At 44.7% G+C, this 23,825-nt stretch overlaps 1 protein-coding gene across 4 annotated transcripts in view; it reads right to left on the bottom strand.

The window, feature by feature from the left end:
* Positions 1–23,825, bottom strand: part of uvssa (UV-stimulated scaffold protein A) — a 108,896-nt gene that overhangs the window by 43,709 nt on the left and 41,362 nt on the right. For all 4 annotated transcript variants that reach the window (XM_078413711.1, XM_078413763.1, XM_078413839.1 and 1 more), the window contains 2 exons: positions 18,514–18,693; positions 6,865–7,048 (listed from right to left, as the gene is read on the bottom strand). In XM_078413711.1, the coding sequence (XP_078269837.1) occupies positions 6,865–7,048; positions 18,514–18,693 (364 nt within the window). The remainder of the gene's footprint in view (positions 1–6,864; positions 7,049–18,513; positions 18,694–23,825) is intronic.

Here is a 23,825-nt window from a genome sequence, read left to right as displayed (position 1 = left end):
TCACCCTTCCACCTACATTCCTTTTTCTGGCTTCACAATTCACACTTCTTCTATCCTATCTCACACCTTATGTCTCTTCATCTTTGGCCTTTGGCCAACGATCTACCTATCAAAAATCCCCTTCACCTGTATTCACCTTCCACTGCCAGGATAAACACGAAAAACTAGAGTAACAGAGTCAGGAGGAAGGGAAACAAGAGATATAGACGGTGATTCATTTGATCTATATCTCTCTATATAATCGTCTATCTCTCGTTTCCCTTTCCACCGACTCTCAGTCTGAAGAAGGATCTTGACCCAAAACTTCACTTATTCCCTTTCTCCAGAGATGCTCTCTGACCCGCTGAGTTACTCCAGCTTTTTGTGTCTTTTAAACCAGCATAGGCAGATCCTTGTGCAGGAAAGAACTGCAGATGCTGGATTAAATTGAAGGTAGACACAAAATGCTGGAGTAACTCAGTGGGTCAGGCAGCATCTCTGGAGAGACTGAAGGCTCTCGACCTGAAACGTCATCCATTCCTTCTCATCCACAGCCTCTCTTCCAGCTTTCTCCCCCTCTCCCATCACAATCCTGTGGGTCCCGAAGGGTCCCGGCCCGAAGCATGACATATCCACGTTCTCCAGATATGCTGCCTAACCGCTAAGATGCTCCAACCCTCTGTCTTCCACCACCCCTGTAAAAGGATGTCCCTCGTACGCAGAGTCTTTTACTGAATATGTTTATTAATTGCACTACACACATTATGCCCTAGCTGTCCGTGGTCATCACCGGAACTAGAGAGCGAGCTGGAGGTGGGGAAGCTACAATTATACAAGAGACCATGGGGAGTGGTTAGTAGTGGTGAGGTCACTATGTTAAAGGAACATGCACTGATCTACATCCTTCCTCTTGGAAACAAAAGCGACCACGGCTCATACGCTAGACTTAAACTATAAGCAGGGAGCAGATAGAATGCAGCACAACACAGACTACTCGTACCCACCGTACCGGACAGGCGGCTTGACCAGTCGCCCAGAGCGGGTGCGCAACCCCCCATCCCCTTCGGTCGAAGGAAGAGCAGGGACGGGTGCGGGTACCGAGGCAGGGGAACCAGGGGAAGGAGGAGAACGGGGCGGCGATACCCGCAAACGCGCAGGCGAAGGAGGGGAAGTGGGCTGGGGCGAGCCGGGCACAGACAGCCGAGACGGCGAAGGTTGGGGCATGCGAGGATGGACGGGAGCAGGAGGCACATCAGGCACCGGGGACTGGACGGGAGGTGAATACGGGACCGCGGGAGGCGGTGCAGGCTCGTTGACCAGCATCAGGTGCTGGCGGGTACGACGGTACACGGTGCCCTCGTAATTAACCAGGTACGACCGTGGAGAGTCAGCATTGCCGACGACCACGGCCAGCCGGTGGTGACCCGAGGCGGACTCCATCCGGACAACCTGGCCAGCGAACAGAGGGGGAAGGGGACGGGACGATTTGTCAAAGGAGCGCTTCTGAATGACTTGCTTTTCGATGATGCGCTCCTTGACAGCGGCAGGGCTGCGAGCCGTTGGTTTCAGGGATTGCTGGGAGACGGGGATGGGGGGTCTAGTGGTGCGGGACATGAGGCGCTGGGCAGGGGAACCGAGCGCGGGGTCCCGGGAGATGTTGCGGAGGTTGAGGAGGGCAAGGTACAAGTCAGAACTGGCAAGCCGACAACGTTCCATCAGTTCCTTCGCGCTGCGGACAGCGCGCTCTGCAAGTCCATTGCTTTGCGGGTACTCGGGGCTGCTGGTGATGTGGCGAAAGTTCCACAGGGTGGCGAAAGCGGCAAACTCCGCGCTGGTAAACTGGCTGCCGTTGTCGGACTGGAGAGATACCGGGGAACCAAAGGTAGAGAAGTGGCGGCGAAGCTTCCCGATGACGGCAGCAGACGTGAGGGACGGCAGCAGGTCCACCTCGAACCAGCTGGAGTAGGAGTCCACCAGGACCAGGTAGTGTTTGCCACGCCACTCGAAAATGTCGGCGGCAACAGCCATCCACGGCAACTCGGGAGCCGGCTGCTGCAGGAGAGGCTGGCGCTGCTGATGAGGTAGTAGGCGGTTGCAGGCAGCGCAGGCGGAGACCCTGTCCCGGATGTCCTGAACCATGCCAGGCCAGTAAAATTGTGCTTGGGCCTGGGATAAAGTGGCCTCCACCCCGGGGTGTCCGTTGTGGGCAGTCTGAAAGTAGTGATCTCGCAGCGCGGCCGGCACCACGACCTTGTGACCCTTCACCACCACGCCCGCGTGCAGCACCAGTTCATCCCGAACCAGGAAGTAGGGCACGGCACCAGCCGGCAGGGAAGACCGTCGGTCAGGCCAGCCACGGCGGATGACGCTCTCAAGCTGTTGCAGGGCAGGATCAGCGGCAGTGTGTGTGACCAGGGACTGCATCTGCCAAGATGGAACGATGTTGACGTTCAACACCATCAGGTCAGCCGATTCGTACGGATGGCGGGAAATGGAAGGTAGTGGGGCACGGGACAAAGTGTCTGCCACGAACATCTCCTTGCCCTTGCGGTACACGATATCGAAGGTAAAGCGTTGAAGCTGCAGCATCATTCGCTGCAAACGGGACGAGGCTGCGTGGATGGGCTTGTTTAAAATAGAGACCAGCGGTTGGTGGTCAGTTTCGATGGTGAAGGTGTTGCCCAGAACGTAGTCTTTGAATTTGGAGCACGCGAATACCACGGCAAGGAGCTCCTTTTCAATCTGGGCGTAGCGCTGCTCAGCAGGGGTCATTGTGCGAGAGGCATAGGAGACGGGCAGCTGCCGGTCGTCATAGAGCTGCAGGCAGGCAGCACCAAGGCCGAACCGAGATGCATCGCAGGTGAGGACGATTGGCCTGTTCAGGTCGAAAAACTGCAAAGTGGGGGTCCGTGCGAGTCTGGACTTCAGGGCCTCGAAGGTCGACTGGTGGTGCGGGAGCCAGACCCAGGCATAGTCCTTCTTGGCCAGCTCCCTCAGGGGGGCACTCAGTTCGCTGAGGTCGGGTATGAACTTGCCTAAGTAGTTGACCATGCCCAGAAAGCGCTGCAGGCCGGGCACGTCAGTGGGAGCGGGCATTTCGGTGATCGCCGCCGTCTTCTCGGGGTCTGGCTTCAGGCCCCCCGCCGTGAAAACATGGCCAACGTAGGTGACTTCCTCAACGCGGAATCGACACTTCCGTTGATTAAGTTTGAGATTGATCTCACGAGCCCTGTCCAGGACTTGGCGGAGGTGTCGGTCGTGCTCAGCGACGTCCCTCCCGTACACCAGGATGTCATCCACAATGATGGCGCACGGCAACCCGGCAAACAGCTGCTCCATTGTACGCTGGAAAACCTCGCTTGCTGAGTTGATCCCAAAAGGCATGCGGAGGAAACGGAACCTGCCAAAAGGTGTGCTGAAGGTGGTCAGGAAGGAGGAACGTGCATCCAAAGGGATCTGCCAAAAGGAGCTCTTGGCATCTAGGACCGAGAAAACTGTGGCTGGACCGACCTGTGCCGCGACGTCCTCCACCGTCCGCATGGGGTAGTGCGGGCGTTTGATAGCCAGGTTCAGGTCTTTTGGGTTGATGCAGATCCTGATCTCGCTCGCATCTTTCTTGGCAGCGACCACCATGGTGGAGACCCACTGGGTGGGGGCACTCACCTCCTTGAGGATGCCCATGTCCACCATGCCACGTAGTGTGGACTCCACGCGGCCCTTCATGGCAAAAGACACACGGTGGGCCGGTCTAACCACCGGGTTGACCCCCGGGTCAACAACGATCTTGTAGGCACAGGGCAGCTTCCCCAGGACGTCATCAAATCGGTCGGGATACTCGATCAGGGGGTCCATGGGGGCCTGCACCAGGTGGATGTCGCGGTGGAATGAAACCAAGCCAAAGTCCTGGCATGCACGGGCGCCCAGCAGGGTGACGTTGTCAGATGCTAGCAGGAGGAACGTGAGGGGCCGAGAGGTCTCCAGAACAGTACAGATAACCGTTGCCTTCCCCACGGCAACCAGAACACCTCCCCCATAGGCATGAAGGCGGGAGTCGTCAGGAGTAACCCTCTCCCCCGAGCTTATCTGCTCGAAGAGGCCAACAGACATAACATTTGCAAAAGCACCAGTATCGACCTTCGCAGGGAAGGAGTGTCCATTGACAGTAACATGCACGGAAGGATCCGTTATCAACGCAGGTGCACCCAAAAGCGAAAACACTGTATCTGGATCGGGGAGTTCCTCGTGTTGGTACTGGGAACAGGTTGCGCTATCACTGTTCGCAAGGTTGTTTAGACTCCTTCTAGGAGCAGGGACAGGTCTCCCACGAGAACGACAAGCTGCAGAAAAGTGGTTCAGTTTCCCGCAGGAATTACAAGTTTTGCCCTGCGCTGGGCAAACGTTAAACTGGTGTGACGAGAAGTTGCAGTTTGGGCATCGGCGAGGGGTGACCGTAGTGGGCGCGGAGGGGGCGACCCTGGCCGGCGGGGCATTTAGCCGCCGGCGGCCGGTGAAATTTATGTCATGGGACGCCGGCCGAGATACTGAGGCAACAGCAGAGGCCATGCGTGCGGCATGTACGGCGTCCTTTAGCGACAGGTCAGGCTTCATCAGGAGCTCGTCACGCAGCTTGGAGTTTAGGAGACCGTTGACCAGGACGTCCCTGATCATCTCGTCGGGTGTGATTGTTGCAAGGCGGCACCGCCGAGCCATATGCCTCAAAGAAGCAATGAAGGCGTCAACGTGCTCCCCTGGAGTCTGACGACGCGTGAAAAAGTTAAAACGCTCAATAATGTTATTGGTGGGTATATCACACAGGGCAGTGAACTTGGCCATGAGACATGCCGGGTCGTTGCGGTCCTCCGGAGGGACGAAATCGAACGAAGCATAGCGTTCCATTGCCTCCGGACCAGCCAGGTTGAGGAGCAGGTGAGCCTGTACCGCAGAATTTGCATCAGGATGGGCAATCGCGATATAGTGTTCGTAGTCCCGCTGGAAGACAGTCCAGCGGTGCACTATGTCCCCATCAAAAACGAGCGTGTCCGGACGACGACACGAGTGAGCCATGGCAAAGTGGAAGGAGGGGACACAACTGGGAGGAACAAATAATAAAATAAAAACCGATCAACAGGAGACGCAAGTCTACCGCTCTGACACCATGTAAAAGGATGTCCCTCGTACGCAGAGTCTTTTACTGAATATGTTTATTAATTGCACTACACACATTATGCCCTAGCTGTCCGTGGTCATCACCGGAACTAGAGAGCGAGCTGGAGGTGGGGAAGCTACAATTATACAAGAGACCATGGGGAGTGGTTAGTAGTGGTGAGGTCACTATGTTAAAGGAACATGCACTGATCTACAACCCCCCACCCCCAATTTTTTTTTCTAAAGTAAGTCCTAGAATGTCAATTCCTTCCTCACACAAGAGCGTCTCACCCTTGGCATGAAACTTAAATCCAATAGAATTATTACACCTCAATATATTACCCTTCACATTGTAGGAGAATCAAAACTCCAATGTACTAATGTGATCCAACAATTCCCTCATGTTTAAGAATCAGTCTGCTCCAATTATTGAAGTTCAAAAAAACAGATTACAATGTGAGTAACTGACCTATACTGTTCCATTTTCTTACATATCTCCAGGATTCTGACATCCTGTAACTCAAAGAATGGAAAAGAGCTCCTGCTGTTTTCCCCTCTCCCCCCCCCAAAAGTAAAGAATGACTATTCCAAGTACATCCAAGAAAGCTCTTTACTCAATAGTCCAGTACTAGATAGACAAGATAATGGATTTCAAGCAAAGTTACAACTATTTTTTCCATTTGGATGAGATACGGTGTTGAAAGCATGATTAGATGATTGGGGTAATAATAAAAACTGGGATGTCAGTAATCCAATAATACAAATATCAGCATGGCTTGTTACAAGGATTTTCGCATAATTTATTGCAGGTTGGGTTTTGAAAGTGGTGAGGGACTACTTTCTGTTCCAGTGTCTTAATACTTCACCGAGGCTCCTCTAGGAGTAAGAACAACTCTAGTTTCATAACCAAACAAAGATGATTGCAATTTGTACCTTGACAGAATTGGGGTTCATTACCTCAAGAAAGACTGCTGTGGAGGCCAAGTCAGTGGATATTTTAAAGGTGGAGATTGACAGGTTCTTGATTAGTAAGGGTGTCAGGGGTGATAGGGCGATGGCAGGAGAATGGGGTTGAGAGGGAAAGATAGATCAGCCATGCTTGAACGGCGGAGTAGACTTGATGGGTCAAATGGCCTTAGTCTTCTCCTAGAACTTATAACTAAAAATATTATCATACATATTAAAATATATTTTAATTAGCAAGGCTATTTGACGTGTCCAGAGTCAATGGATTATATTAAAACGCTTAATTCAGCCTCCTTCACATTCCAGGAACTGATCATTCACTCTCATATTTTACAATAATCAGTGACATTCACTTGAACCCCTTGCATTATAATTTTGCATATCCTTGGATTTGATGCACTGCTTTACGTGTCCACATATCTGGAGTTTATGTATGCTCTGCATTGCTAATACCTGCCTGTCCGTATCTTTGCACAGATATAACTATTTCTAGTAATTTATGGCACAGGGTGTTAATGCTGCAAACCTGGGTGAGACATTACAGCTTATCAGATATGGGTTTTAGATCTTTCCCCCCCCTTATTTAATTTGTTCAATTTTTACATGTATGCACTCATGTAATTTTAAATTTGTTGCATCACGACTGTGTGGACAGTCATAAGGCCAGGTAGGATTCAACTGTTTATTACAAACATTAACTGCCTCTTATCATATTTGTATTCCAATGCTGCAGTGATACAATAATGCTCTGAAACATGCAATTTTAAAACAAACCTTGAATCGATCCTGGCGTTCACAAAGCTTTCCATTGGGCAGAGGTGCTTGGCATTTGTGCTTTACAGGTTCAAACTTCCCTGCAAAGGTTATGTATCTGGTTTTCAGCAAGGCTTCCACCTCCTTGTTTTCATACTCATCCTCCGTTTCTTTAGGCCCCCAGAATCGATGCGGAACATCAATTCTAATAGATACACACAAAAGATAAAATCCTTCCAGCAGGGATGCATGACACTAGTTTTCATTAATGTGACAATGAAAATTTGTTACATTACAAATTAAACTTTGAAATTCAGTGGTTTCACGATACAGTTCAACAGTATTGTATTGTGCCATACAGTAGCATGGAGGGATACATTCTACTTATCCATGGGAACCAAGTTGTCAGTGTGGTCACTATTTAGATTTTACAGCCAGGACAACCCTTCAAAATTAATTCAATGGCAGTGAGGTGCTTTGCAATGTTGTGGAAGAAATCAAGTCAATGCAAGACCTTTATTCCAACTCCATCGCTGTAAATGGAGGTAATTTAACAGATGATAGTACAGATTCAGACCTAAAGCTGAGGTGAAGATTTACACGTAAAATGCTAATCTGTTTTACTCTATTGATCAATTGATAAATTTGCACTGCAATGGGGAGAGGGCAGGGATATGGCACTGACTGAGCATGGAGCAGGCTTGGATTCAATGCAATGAATGGCCTCGTTTCATGATCTAACAATTCTAAGATTCAGTAATACTGCATTTTCTATATTTCCGTTACAATACGGAAAATCTATATTACCCACTTCAACTCCACATTTAATCAAAACCTTTATTTCCTAAAATTTACAAAGTCCAGCACTGGGCTCATGAATATATCTGACTACCTACCATTGGTTGACAAGGGGTAGAATGTCCTCTGGTGGCTATATGGATATATTGCACAAGAAAATTATTCATTTACTAAACTGTACCATTCAATTTACAATTGTTTCAGACCAGAGATGTAGACGTCAAAATGTGATTAATTTCCATAACAACTCTTGTCCTCTCCCCATTGCGGTGCAGATTTATCGATTAATCTAAACAATGAACAGCAAATATAGATGCTGCAACATCATATGATGGAAATGACATCTCAATCTCTTGTAGTTAATGTCTCCCATCGTTAACAGCGTTACTATCAGAAGGACCCATGGCACACTTTTTTGGAGAGCTCGAAGGCATTAATGGGAATAGGACAATCAAAGATATGCGAGCCTCAAAATTGTGATTTTTTTTAAAGTACTTTTTTCTAGTTTAATCTTGGAGGATTGGACTAGAAAAAAAGGACTGCGCAGAAATCGGGCATTGCAGTGTCACTAAAGGCATCTATGCAATGAGTTGAAAACAAATTCATTGCTCGAAATCAGCTGAAATCATGCCATACACTATCAGTAACAAAATTATATAAGCACTTTATATTTACTTAACTGATAAAGTAATTCTAAACTGGCAAACTAATCTGTGTTACTTAACATTGTGGGGGAAGATTTCAACACATTATAGTTTTATCCCAGGTTAAAACAAATATTTTGCCAATAATCAACAACACAAAAGTGTACAACATAAAATTTAAATGAGAAACTTCCAGTGAGGAAAAGACCAGAAATTGTTTGAAATATTATCAAGTTATCTTCTGGCTCATGAACTCTCTCAGTGTCACAGGATCATCAATAAGGATAGCTTCAATAGTCTTAAGGAGTAAAAACTACAAAGCTACTTCCAATATTTCGGTCTCTGTTTTTACCCCTGGGTAAGAAGCAGATCATTTAATCCATTGCAGATCCACCTCTGGCCATATATTCTTCCTTTCTTTGGCAAAGTAGAATGTTACACTCAAAATATAAAACAACCAGACTCCACAGTCTTCCAGCAATTTTCTCAGGCTGTTATCAGTAAACAGCTGGGTCACATAATTATAGAAGGTGTAGGGGTGAAATTAAAAGAGAAGTTAGTAACTAAAAGATTAGCCATGAAAATAATGTCAGGTAAAATCACAGAAAATGTTTAACAAGAACATAAGAAACAAGCAGATGATTCAAAGAAGCGTAGATACTATCAGGGACCAATATGGTACGTATATGTGGAGTGGGAGGATGTTGATTCAGTTCTCAATAAACATGTTGTAGCCATTTTTGCAGAAAAGGTGCATGATCCCAAGGAGGAGGAATGCAAAACAAAACAAGAGGGGGAGCATTAAGTGGCACAACTTCTTGAAAAATGACTGAATCACCAGAGATTTGAAATACATTCCAAGCTGTAAAAAGGAGGAAGGGAGGAAACTCTTGAGATCCGAACCATCATTTTTCAATCTGCCCAAGCTAAGGATAGGTGCCACAGGATTGGAAGATTGTTAACATTGTGCTGTTGTTTTAAAAGGGAGGATTGCATGTGATTGCATGCCAGTTAGTTTAACATTGGCAGGGGACAAATTATTTAATTCATTCTAATGGAAAAAATATAGCAAATGGGATTAAGAATATAAACATTATGGTTGGAATTGATTAGTTAGGCTGAAGGGTCCGTTTCTGTGCTGCACACTTTTATGGCTCAATGGCATACATTCATGAATGCCAGTTCATTCCAGGTACTTATCACTCTCTTGGTGAAAACGATCCCCTTTATATACCCTATGAATCGTTTCCCTTTACCCTAAACCTAGGTCCTCCAGTTTTATCTCCCTCTGATTTGAGGAAAGGTTTCCTGCGGTCTACCCTATCTGTACCCCACCTAATTTTATATACCTCAATCGTGTCCCCTCTTAACGCCGTCCACTCCAGGGAGAAAAGCCCCAGCATCTCTAGTCTCTCCTCACTTCTGCTTATACGTGTACCTCCAGCTTACTTGGGATAAACAACGAAAGGAGCAAGGACACAGAACATACACTGGTGGTGGAGGTCACCATCCATCACCAAAAGGGGCTTGGTAATGCCATCACTAATCAAGGTGGCAGAATCTGAAACAGTCACCACATGTACATTTCAAGTGGTGAACAAACCAACATGAGAGATAAATCGATTAAACCTCTCATCCTTCTAAATTCCAGTGAATACAAACTCAGTCGACCCATTCTTTCATCATATGTCTGTCCCGCCATCTCGGGAATTAACTTTGTACTCCCTCAATAGCAAGAATGTCTCAACAGGGGAGGACAAAGGGGTTAATTAAGAGGGGGAAAAAAGAGCATGAAAGAAAGCATGATGGGAATATAAAAACTGACTGTAACAATTTCTTTAGGTATGTAAAAAGGAAAAGATTAATAAAGCCAAATGTAGGTCCCTTAATGTCAGAGACAGGTGAATTTATAATGGGGAAACAAGGAAACGGTAGAACAGTTAAATGAGTATTTTGGTTCTGTCTTCACTAAGGAAGACACAAAACAATCTCCCGGAAATACTAGGGGACCGCGGATCTAGTGGGAGGGAGGAACTGAAGGGAATCCACATTAGTCAGAAAATGGTGTTAGGTAAACTGTTGGGACTGAAGGCAGATAGATCCCCAGGGCCGAATGGTCTGCATCCCAGACAACTCAAAGAGGTAGCCCAAGAAATCGTGGATGCATTGGTAATAATTTTCCAATGTTCTCTCGACTCTGGATCAGTTCCTGTGGACTGGATGGTAGCCAATGAGAGAGAAAACAGGGAATTATAGACCAGTTAGCCTTACATCGAAGTGGGGAAGTTGCTGGAGTTGATTATTAAAGATGTTATAGCAGCACATTTGGAAAGCAGTGACGGGATCGGTCAAAGTCAGCTTGGATTTATGAAGGGGAAATCATGCTTGACTAATCTTTTGGAATTTTTTGAGGATGTAACAAGTAGAATGGATAAGGGAGAGCCATTGGATGTGGTGTATCTGGACTTTCAAAAAGCCTTTGACAAGGTCCCACACAAGAGATTAGTGTGCAAAATTAGAGCACATGGTATTGGGGGTAAGGTAATGACGTGGATAGAGAACTAGTTGGCAGACAGGAAGCAAAGAGTAGGAATTAATGGGTCCTTTTCAGAATGGCAGGCAGTGACTAGTGGGGTGCCGCAAGGCTCAGTGCTGGGACCCCAGTTGTTTACAATATATATTAACGATTTAGACGAGGGAATTAAATGTAACATCTCGAAGTTTGCAGATGACACAAAGCTGGGTGGCAGTGTGAGCTACGATGAGGATGCAATGAGGCTGCAGGGTGACTTGGATATGTTGCATGAGTGGGCAGAAACATGGCAGATACAGTATAATGTGGATAAATGTGAGGTTATCCACTTTGATGGCAAGAACAGGAAGACAGATTATTATCTGAATGGTGTTAGAAGACGGGGACGTGCAACGAGATCTGGATGTGCATGTACATCAGTCACTGAAAGTAAGGATGCAGGTACAGCAGGCAGTGAAGAAAGCTAATGGCATGCACGTTGGCCTTCATTGCGAGAGGATTTGAGTTTAGGAGCAAGGAGGTCCTACTACAAGTCGCTCCATTCTTTCATCATATGACAGTCCCGCCATCCCGGGAATTAATCTCTTTAACCTACGTTGCACTCCCTCAATAGCAAGAATGTCCTTCCTCAAATTAGGAGACCAAAACTGCACACAATACTCCAGGTGTGGTCTCACCAGGGCCCTGTACAACTGCAGGACCTCTTTGCTCCTCTACTCAACTCCTCTCGTTATAAAGGCCAACATGCCATTGGCTTTCTTCACTGCCTGCTGTACCTAAATGCTTACTTTCAGTGACTGATGTACAAGGACACCCAGGTCTTGTTGTGCTTGCCCTTTTCCTAACCTGATACCATTCTGATAATAATCTGCCTTCCCATTCTTGCCACCAAAGTGAATAACCTCACATTTATCCACATTATACTGCATCTGCCATGCATCTGCCCACTCACCCAACCTGTCCAAGCCACTCTGCATCCTCATAGCATCCTCTTCACAGTTCACACTGCCACCCAGCTTTGTGTCATCTGCAAATTTGCTCATGTTACTTTCAATTCCTTCATCTAAATCAATAATGTATATTGTAAATAGCTGCGGTCCCAGCACCGAGCCGTGCGGCACCCTACTCGTCACTGCCTGCCATTCTGAAAGGGACTAGTCAATCGCCACTCTTTGTTTCTTGTCTGCCAACCAATATTCTATCCATGTCATCCATGTCAATACTCTACCCCCAATTCCATGTGCTCTAATTTTGCCCATTAATCTCCTGTGTGGGACCTTATCAAACGCTTTCTGAAAGACCAGGTACACCACATCCACTGGCTCTCCCTTGTCCATGCTACGTGTTACATCCTCAAGAAATTTCAGAGGATTTGTCAAGGCTGATTTACCCTTCGTAAATCCGTGCTAACTCACTGCTATCCAAATGTACGGCTATTACATCTTTAACAATCGACTCCAGCATCTTTCCCACCACTGATGTCAAGCTAACTGGTCTATAATTCCCCGCTTTTTCTCTCCCTTCTTTGAAAAGTGGGATAACATTAGCTACCCTCCAATCCACAGGAACTGATCCAGAATCCATAGAACATTGGAAAATGATTACCAATGCGTCCACGATTTCTAGCGACACCTCCTTGAGTACCCTGGGATGCAGACCATCAGGCCCTGGGGATTTATCAGCCTTCAGTCCCATCGGTCTACCCAACACCATTTCCTGACTAATGTGAATTTCCTTCAGTTCCTCCATCACCCTTGGTCCTCTGTCCTCTAGTACATCTAGGAGATTATTTGTGTCTTCCTTAGTGAAGACGGAACCAAAGTACCTGTTCAACTCGTCTACCATTTCCTTGTTTCCCATAATAAATTCACCTGTTTCTGTCTTCAAGGGACCCACATTTGTCTTAACTATTTTTTTCCTCTTCACATACCTAAAGCAGCTTTTGCTCTCCTCCTTTATATTCTTGGCTAGCTTACCTTCGTACTTCATCTTTTCTCCCCGTATTGCCTTTTTAGTTACCTTTTGTTGATCTTTAAAAGTTACCCAATCCTCTGGCTTCCCTCTCATCTTTGCTATGTTGTACTCTTCTCTTTTATTTTTATTCTGTCCTTGACTTCCCTTATCAGCCACGGTCTTACTCCCCTTTCTTCGTCTTTGGAATGAAATGATCCTGCATCTTCTGGATTATTCCCAGAAATACCTGTCATTGCTGTTCCACCATCATCCCTGCTAGGGTCCCTTTCTAGTCAACTTTGGCCAGCTCCTCCCTCGTGCCTCCATAGTCCCTTTTGTTCAACTGCAACACTGACACTTCCGATTTTACCTTCTCCCTCTCAAATTGCAGATTAAAACTTATCACATTATAGTCAATACCTCCTAATGGTTCCTTTACCTTGAGTTCACTTATCAAATCCGGTTCATTAAACAACACTAAATCCAGAATTGCCTTCTTCCTGGTAAGCTCCAGTACAAGCTGCTCGGAGGCACTCTACAAACTCCCTTTCCTGGGGTCCAGTACCAACCTGATTTTCCCAGTCTACCTGCATGTTGAAATCTCCCATAAGCACATAGCATTACCTTTGTTACATGCTAATTTTAACTCCTGATGCAACCTGTACCCTATATCCAGGCCTGTAGCCTGGGATTGGGGGCCTGTAGATAAGTCCCATTAGAGTCTTTTTACCCTTACAATTTCTCAGTTCCATCCACAATGATTCTACATCTTCCGATGTTTCGGTCGGGTCTGAAGAAGGGTCTCGACTCGAAACGTCACCCATTCCTTCTCTCCAGAGATGCTGCCTATCCCGCTGAGTTATTCCAGCATTTTGTGTCTCCCTTCATAAACCAGGTGGTGTTCATGGATTTAAAGTAGTGAGAGTAAAGATTAGACAGGAGATAAAGTCAAAGTTTTTCACCCAGAGGGTCATTAAGTAGCTTCCACTCACTGCCCAAGAGGACTTGGATGTGTACTTGAAGAACTGCGATTATCAGGGCTACGAATCAGTGCGAGAGGATGGGATTAGACTAGAAAGGTCTTTTACGACTTGTGTGGACATGATGGGCATATGGCCACCTGTATATTGGAAGCAGTCTGATTAAATCATCAATTAATCATCTCAAAACAAATAATTTTAATTGTTAAATTTCTCTTTTCATTTTGACCAAATGCCTTGAACATAGATCTCCACATATAATCATGGCTATATTGGCTCAAGAGTTTGGTATTAAATACAATTCTTTGAACATATTGAACAGGAGAACGGAGACGGAGAACCACCTTACCTCAACCCGCTAATATCAGGCAATCTAAAACTTTAGTTTCTAAAAATTTCTATATTAATGGAACTGATTTATTTCCCATTGTCGCAAACAATTTTAACTTTGTGAACTCAGACATGTGTAGAGAACATCACTTTCATTATCTCCAATATTATATATAAGCTGTGACATTTGAAAGCAATCTGCACTTGATGTGATAAATAAATCTATGGAATAGAATTCACATTGAATTCAAGTCTTGGACATTTCACATTGTTTCCTTTCTAGTGTAACTTTACATTATTCCCTTATCATGTATCCATACACTGTAAATGAATCAATTGTAATCATGTATTGTCTTTCTGCTGACTGGTTTGCACACAACAAAAGCTTTTCAATGTACCTCTGTGCACGTGACAATAAACTAACTGAACATTCCTCATAATTCTTATCAAAAGTCCCAATCCTTTTCATTAAAGCTAAGAAAAAGACGCAGCCATATAAAATATTTATGTTAAGCATTTTAAACAATTCACAAGGGTCCTAAATTGTATTCAAGCAATAAAGAAAGGGCTGTTATTTTAATTACTTACAAACCATCAATTAAAGAGATTGTCAGTTTACAAATAAAATCTCTTTTGTGCCCTCCTGTTGTGAACCAGCTGCTGTGATAATCATAGACCATGGGGTCTGTTTGATTACTGCTGGCAAGTTCCAAGTACACAGTTTGTTTATTTTTTCACAATTCTGTAAGAATGATTTTTTATTCCATATCTCAATTCATTTGGGAGGGATTTATGAATTCCATAATGGCAAATTTCTATGATGAAATTCTGTTGTAACACTGAGGTCACCTGTAACATAACTTCTCTATTTTTTCCACACATCTCCTAAATATTGAATTTAACAGTCAAATATTTATCAGATCTCAATGATGCAAGGAATGTGCAAGGAATGGCCCTGCAATAGACAATTTTACTATTTTGCTGCAGTATTCCATTTACTTTGGTGATTGCTGATCTGCAATTGTTGGAAATATTGAAGGATATTCTTGAAATACATCATGTTGAATACAAGAGGCAATTGTCCACAATGTCCAATAATGTCAAAGAAAACAAACCTTTTGACTCTCAAAGTATAAACAATTCTATATCATACCTGAAAACGTGCCCAAATTGGCAAACCTCCATCTGCAACTTATTGAATGCTATTACAAGACCGTAGGACGGTACAGTACAGTAACATGGCCTTCAGCCCATAATATTCTTACTGAACATGGTGTATCTCTTCTGCCTGCAGATCATCCATATTGTCCCATTCCTGCATATCCATATGTCAATCTAAAAGCCTCTTAAACACCATTATCACATCTGCTTCCACCATCACCCCCTGGCAGCACGTTCCAGGCACCCCCACTCTGTAAGATAAATGTTCCCCTCTCAGATTAAAGCTATGCTCTCCAGTTTAGGTTAGAGATAAAGCATGGAAACAGGTCCTTCAGCCGACCGACTCCATGCCTACAACTGATGAAATGTTCACACCAGTTCCATGTTATTACATTTCTCTTCCACTCCTGACATACTAGGTGCAATTCAGAGAGGATACAAATCCGCATGTCTCTGGGATGTGGGATGAAACCAGAGCTCCTGGTGGAAATCTATGTGGTCACAGGGAGAATGTGCAAACTCCACACAGACAATACCCAAGGTCAGGACCAAATCCGGGTTTCTGGTGCTGTGAGGTAGTAGCCTACCAGCTGTGCCACTGCATGTTTGACAATTCCACCCTGGGAAAAAGGTTCTGACTGTCTACCCTATCGATGCCTCTCATAATTTTATAAGTGACTCTACACCTCCATCCCCCACAAGGGTGGTCTTGAAGCCCTCCGTTTCTTCCTCAACCGCAGAACCAGCCAATCTCCATCTACCAATACCCTCCTCTGCCTAGCAGAGCTGGTTCTTAACCTCAACAACTTCTCCTTTGACTCCTCCCACGTCCTCCAAACCAGAGGCGTAGCTATGGGCACTCGCATGGGCCCTAGCAATGCCTGCCTCTTTGTCAGGTACGTCAAACAATCTCTGTTCCAGATGTACACCGGCCCCATCCCCGAACTCTACCTCCGCTACATTGATGACTGCATTTGTGCTACCTCTTGTACCCGTGCAGAACTCACTGACTTCATACATTTAGACAATAGACAATAGACAATAGACAATAGGTGCAGGAGTAGGCCATTCAGCCCTTCGAGCCAGCACCGCCATTCAATGCGATCATGGCTGATCACTCTCAATCAGTACCCCGTTCCTGCCTTCTCCCCATATCCCCTCACTCCGCTATCCTTAAGAGCTCTATCCAGCTCTCTCTTGAAAGCATCCAACGAACTGGCCTCCACTGCCTTCTGAGGCAGAGAATTCCACACCTTCACCACTCTCTGACTGAAAAAGTTCTTCCTCATCTCCGTTCTAAATGGCCTACCCCTTATTCTTAAACTGTGGCCCCTTGTTCTGGACTCCCCCAACATTGGGAACATGTTTCCTGCCTCTAATGTGTCCAATCCCCTAATTATCTTATATGTTTCAATAAGATCCCCCCTCATCCTTCTAAATTCCAGTGTATACAAGCCCAATCGCTCCAGCCTTTCAACATACGACAGTCCCGCCATTCCGGGAATTAACCTAGTGAACCTACGCTGCACGCCCTCCATTGCAAGAATATCCTTCCTCAAATTCGGAGACCAAAACTGCACACAGTACTCCAGGTGCGGTCTCACCAGGGCCCGGTACAACTGTAGAAGGACCTCTTTGCTCCTATACTCAACTCCTCTTGTTACGAAGGCCAACATTCCATTGGCTTTCTTCACTGCCTGCTGTACCTGCATGCTTCCTTTCATTGACTGATGCACTAGGACACCCAGATCTCGTTGAACTCCCCCTCCTCCTAACTTGACACCATTCAGATAATAATCTGCCTTTCTATTCTTACTTCCAAAGTGAATAACCTCACACTTATCTACATTAAACTGCATCTGCCATGTATCCGCCCACTCACACAACCTGTCCAAGTCACCCTGCAGCCTTATTGCATCTTCCTCACAATTCACACTACCCCCCAGCTTAGTATCATCTGCAAATTTGCTAATGGTACTTTTAATCCCTTCGTCTAAGTCATTAATGTATATCGTAAATAGCTGGGGGATATAGAGGATGCCCTAGTGAGAGCCTCATCTATAATGGGAGAGGGGAAGCCCCGTTTCCTGAAGAATGAGGACATCTCTGATGCCTTAGTGTGGAACACCTCATCCTGCTCTTAAATATACTTGGACTATCTCCGACATCTCCCTACTGTTTCTGGACCTCACCATCTCCATCACAGGAGACAGACTAGTGACTGAAATCTACTACAAACCCACTGACTCCCACAGCTATCTGGACTACACCTCTTCCCAGCCTGACTCCCTCAAAAGGTCTATCCCCTACTCCCAATTCCTCCATCTACGCCATAACTGCGCCCAGGATGAGGTGTTCCACACTAAGGCATCAGAGATGTCCTCATTCTTCAGGAAACGGGGATTCCCCTCTCCCATTATAGATGAGGCTCTCACTAGGGCATCCTCTATATCCCGCAGCTCCGCTCTTGCTCCACCTCCCCCCATTCGTAACAAGGACAGAATCTCCCTTGTCCTCACCTTCCACCCCATCAGCCAACATATCGAACAAATCATCCTCCAACATTTCTGTCACCTCTTCCCATCTCCTCCCCTTTCTGCGTTCCGCAGAGACCGTTCCCTCCGTAACTCCCTGGTCCACTTGTCCCTTCCTGCCCAAACCACCCCCTCCTCAGGCACTTTCCCCTGCAACCGCAAGAGATGCAACACCTGTCTCCATCCCCCTCAACTCCATCTAAGGAACCAAACAGTCTTTCTAGGTGAGACAGAGGTTCCCCTGCACCTCCTCCAACCTCATCTATTGTATCTGCTGCTCTAGATGTCAATTTCTCTTCATTGGCAGACCAAACGCAGGCTTGGTGATCGTTTCTCTCAAGACCTTCGCTCAGTCCGCCTTAACCAACCTGATCTCCCGGTGGCTGAGCACTTTAACTCCCCCTCCCACTCCCAGTCTGACCTTTCTGTCATGGGCCTCCTCCAGTGCCGTAGTGAGGCCCACCGGAAATTGGAGGAACAGCACCTCATATTTCGCTTGGGCAGCTTGCAGCCCAGCGGTATGAACATTGACTTCTCCAACTTTAGATAGTTCCTCTGTTATAAAGCTGTTATACAACTTCCTGAATCTTATGCAACTTCCTGAGTCTTATGCTCAATACCTTGAATGGTTAAAGCAAGTATACCATACCCCTTCTTTACCATTCTATCTATTTGTTTTGCCACTTTCACGGACCTATGGACATGGACCCCAAGAACTAATCATAAAAGTAAATTACTTGAGAATTTTGCCAGTCGTTGACTGCTCTTCTCCCCAGTAGTGAAGGTCTAACCCGAAAGGTATCACAGGTGCTTTTATCATCTCTTCACTTTTTCTTTTCTTGGCATCTTCACTGGACAGTTCAGGCACTGCTGGTGTGGATGACCAAATGTTGTCGTCTGAAGTTCCAGGTAGGCTACTAGAAGAACAGATTTTTTTTTAATCAATGGAAAGCAGCATGCTACACAATCACATTTCCAATTTCATTAACCTCTGCACTAATATTCACATTAATGCAGAATCACTTTGACTAATACCATTATTACAACTCGCTAGCCAATTTGAAGTTTCCAGCATGCACCTTATTCCTGGAACAGCCATGCAAAAATAAAAGTTGACACCATCTATAAGAGCGATAATTAAAAAAGATACAATGACCAATTTCCCTTTGCATCTCTTCTTTGGTATCCGCTTCAACGATCGGCAACAAAGTCTAAACATGTCAAAATCTAAACAATCTTTTACAAACAATAGGAAGGGATCTAAAGTACATTTAACCATAAAAAATTGCCACTTGAGCATCCCCCACCAGTCAATTGGATCCTGGACCTCCAATTTTCTCAACTAATCACCATATTTCCTGAACAATGAACATTTGACAAGTATGAGATTACTACCATTTACTGAGGCGAGTAATTTATTTGGAGAGTACACAAAGTATTTTCTCTGGTGTGACATGAGCAAGTCACTGTTAAGACATGGAAGTTTTAAAAATCCTTGTGACAGTATCATACCTTAAACCGGTCCACAGAAAGAACACCGATATAACAGCTGGGACTCTCAATCACCTTTTCAAGCTGGTAAACATACTTGACGTAATGTATACCATGGCAAATTTCAATTATATTCTCTTAAAACCTCCTCTTGTTTAACTCGTATCCAATGAACTATACTTAATTGATTAATAGCTTCTGATTAAGAATGAACTGAAGTGAAACCCGATAGCCACCTTTTGCATTTGAAAATGATTTGCGCAAATGGTTTGGTGTGTATATTGAAAAGTGACTTCAAAACTAAGATATTTTATGCCCCTGTAAACCATTAGTGTCATTAACAAAATAATGAGGCTGGATTGGCTTGATTAGGTTCCTTGAACACACAGACTTTACTTCAACAATTTTTCCTTTTCTTTTCTAGTTTTTCACTTATCTGCTGAAACTATGAAAAAACCTGCCTGGTGGTTCTCTCTCATTCATCTCGTTGTATGTCGAGTCATACTAGGAACGAGTAGTTAGCTTCAGACATCCCCAGGCAGATCGCTCGACTGTTCGGGGTGCATTTCCTTCATCTATCCCTGCTAAGTGACCTGAAACCCTTCAACTAATTCACAAAGGCAAAATTGTTTTGACTAGATCGATTCAAAGAACTCAGTCACTGAAACCATGGTACAATTACTTGATCAAAATCTATTTCAGCAGTGCTTTCTACTATATCATTAATTTCAAAAGCTCCTTGGATTCATTAACAAAAGATTCAAGTTGTAATGTCTTTATCTCATCCAACAGAAAATACCTCCAGTGTTCAGCTGTAATCAGTGCCCTCACTTCGGAGAAATCTGGATCTCTATGCATGAGTAGTATTATTTGTTTATTCCAGATCTTGTTGACTGAAAATTACCAAGAAATGGAATTGACGAAGAAACCAATATTTGACTTCCTTAAGAAACTGGAATTCCTTAGACCACATCGCAAATCATTCTGCAAATAGCATCCTTCAGAAAGAATGATGGTTGATAGTTAATCCAAACCATTACACAATTTACAAAGTACACACAGTGTCTTTTATTAGCCATGGTTGCACTATTTTCAATATAATTGTTTTGAAGATATAACAAAAAATTATGTTAACAATCAAAAACAAAGCTCTACTCAAAGGGGTTATGATTGAAATTATAACATCTGAAACATTCACATTGAGCTGCTATTTTCATAGTATTTTACAATAAACATTAAAAAAAATTAGATCTCTGGTGGCTTCCAGAGCTGTCTTTTCTCTATATACTTGCTCTATGGTTCTGATACATCCACTGCCATTTTGCGGTGGGACATTTTGTTTACTAATGAGCTAGTTAAAAAAATGTTTATAGTTGTTTTTCCTCTGTGCTCCATCAGGAACGTGAAAATCTGTTGCTGCTGCTATTAGATATCCTTACAATGGTACCAAAATGTCCTCTAACTGGCTGCCAATTGAGTAATTTATTTTTCCCCAACTTGTTTCGAATTTGTCCTAAACATGGCAGTCAGTCAGCATTTAACAATTAATTAAGAGAAGAATATAGTTCATTAGAAATATGTTGACATATTTTGGTGCAATAAATTGATGTAATTTAATTAATAGATGAGAATTGGTTTCATTGAATCGTGAAGTTTAAGGCAGTCAGGTGAGCTAATCCATGCCAACTAAAACTAAAGTTTAATTCTACTACAGGTCTTCAAGTGATTATCCACAAATTTACCTTTAAATGTGAGGAGGCTTTCTGCCTCCCCCCTTCAGACAGTGAGCAATAGACTTCCATCAATCTGAAGTAGGCCCCCGACCTGAAAGGTCACCTATTCATGTACTTGTTGCTGCCCCACCTGCCAAGTTATTCCGGCACCTTGTGTTCTGCTGTAAATATTTCCCTCCTGAACTACACTCTATTCCTTCTGTCAAATAAATATCTGACATGTCAACCAATTGCCTATGAGTAATCTCTTTTTAAATTTAAAAAAATCAGGGACAGAGGCTTTGACAAAGGGGTCATGACCTAAACTTTTAACTCTGTTTCTTTCCGCAGATGCTGTGGAAGGACATGCTCAGTATTTCCAGCATTTTCTCCTTTAATGATAGACACTTGTGCCAAATCTTATTTGCTCTTACAGTTTTGAGATAGTTAAGCTGAAACCACATCAAAAAACCACATCTAGGGTGTACTTGTTGCAATACTTAAGAACAGCATTCTTCAGTTTCACGGATGTCTTCACTACTGATATCCTTGACAGAGAAGAACAAGTCCTGACAGCTTCTGGTCCCTTTTCATGCCCACTCTCCCACTAACAACTCTCACTCCAAATACTCTACTAATCGGTAATATTCTCCCCCCCCCCGCTCCCAACTCTGTCTCTCCACCATCGCTCCCATCCTCAACTTGCACTTGCCAAAAGATAAAGGCCCATATTTAAATAAGGCTTGTTCAATAGAATATGACAATAGGACTTGTGCCTCGTGTGTAGCTCATGAATAAAATCCATCAGGTGGCAGCTATTCAATATGCTCTCGTATTGAATAGCTAACCAATTTCTTGACCAGTATTCTTCGATCTTGCCTAGTCGGCAACTTACAAATCGATATTGCGCCCTCCTTATTTTCCAGCTGTGTGTTAATACAACATTGATGCTGTGTTTTTTAAAAAGATGTTGATACTTTGCTGGATTTTCCCTGCAGCTCACTTACCTTGCTGCATTGTCTAGTTCAACACAAGAGTAAATGCAAAATAAGCATCTTTTAAAGAGTGAAGAATGATTATGATATTCAAATGAAGTGCTATCTGGCAAGTTGCCTTTGGCACCTACACCAGTGCAATGTTGCTGTCAGATATGCAAGCTGTGACACTGTCATCTGTGTATCAATTATTTGGACCAATGTGGACAGAAATGAGTCCACACGATTGCATCAATTCCTTTTAACTTTTTTAATATCTCCTCAGGCCATCTCCTCCTTTTCCCAACAGAGGTTCTCCTCCTTCCCTTCATCCCTCAAGCTTACCTCCTCTCCCACTAAACAATGTCTCCAAACCCACATTCCCAAATTCCACAATACCCTTTCCTCCGACCACAAAAACACAAATAGGAGCTGGAATATATCACATAGTCCTGTATCCCAGCAGCATTATTAAGATTGTGGTTGTTTTGACCATGGTCACTTTTCATCTCTGCTACATAATAAGATCCTGCCTGTCTCTGGTATGAATACATTCAATGATTTAAGCTCCAGAACTTCAAGCAGGACAGTTCCAAAGATTCACAATCCTGAGGAAATCTATCCCGTTAATGTGAAATTATGCCCTCCAATTCTTGATTTTCTCAGAGGGGAAAGGTCCTCTTAGTACCTACTCTGTCAATTTCCCTCAGAATCTTATACATTTTTCTCATTCCTGAAATCCAATATTTGCCCAAACTGTCCAATCTTTCTTTAATAGATAACCTCTTTGTCATTTAAATCACCTGGTGAATCTTCCCTCAGCAGCCACCAATACAAGTATGTCCTCCATTGAGTAAACAGATCAAAACTATACGTAACACTTAGTTCTGGACAGACTTCTCCACTTTAACAATCAAGAGTATTTAATTATCATATGACCTCACGGCCATCCGGGAAAACGAGTTTCCTGGACAGGACCTACAGTGAGGTTGTCACGCCAAGGATACAGGAAGAACAAAGATGGGTGACTGTGAGAAAGGGGAGTAAACGTGGAGTGCAGAAGATCCCGGTGGCTGAACTTAATGAAAACAGGTATACCCTCTTGCGAGCTGTCGGGGCAGACGACGTTTCCAGTCCGAGCGGCGCACAGGGCAGTGGCCCCAATCCTAGCGATGAGACTCGACCGGCGACGGGCAGAGCCATAGTGGTGGGTGACTCCATTGTCCGCCGAGGTGCAGACGGGAGATTCTGTGGCGGCAGGCGAGACTCGAGGATGATCTGTTGCCTCCATGGTGCCAGGGTTCAAGATGTCTCTGACCGACTTCAGAACATCCTCGAGAGAGAAGGTGAGCAGCCGGAAGTAGTTGTGCATGTGGGCACAAACGACATCGGGAAGAAGGTTCTGCCACGTGAGTTTAGAGAGTTAGGAAGAAGACTGAAAAGCAGGACCTCTAGGGTGGTTATCTCTGGATTGCTTCCTGTACCTCGTGCTGGTGAGGGCAGGAACAGGGAGATAGGGGATCGGAATGTGTGGCCGGGGGGACTGGTGCAGGGAGCAGGGATTTAGATTTATAGACCTTTGGGATCTCTTCTGGGGTAGGGATGATCTGTACAAAAGGGACGGGTTACACCTTAACTGGGGGGGGGGACCAACGTTCTGGCAGGCAAGTTTGCTAGTGCTACACGTGTGGGTTTAAACTAAATAGAGGGGGGTGAGGAGTTGACAAATTGGGAGTATAAAGATGGAGTTAAAGGGGAAGTGAGTACAGGAAAAGTTACAAAAGACCCGAATTAATGGAAAGTATAGTTCGAGAGGGGATAAGAGAGTAAGGTCAGGGGCAATAGTGACTGGTGTGAGAGGAAAATCAGGTT

This window comes from Rhinoraja longicauda, chromosome 1 (assembly GCF_053455715.1).
Source record: "Rhinoraja longicauda isolate Sanriku21f chromosome 1, sRhiLon1.1, whole genome shotgun sequence".
NCBI classification, from domain to species: Eukaryota; Metazoa; Chordata; class Chondrichthyes; order Rajiformes; family Arhynchobatidae; genus Rhinoraja; species Rhinoraja longicauda.
Note: the sequence above shows the minus strand (reverse complement) of the source record. Positions and strands in the feature narration are given on the sequence as shown.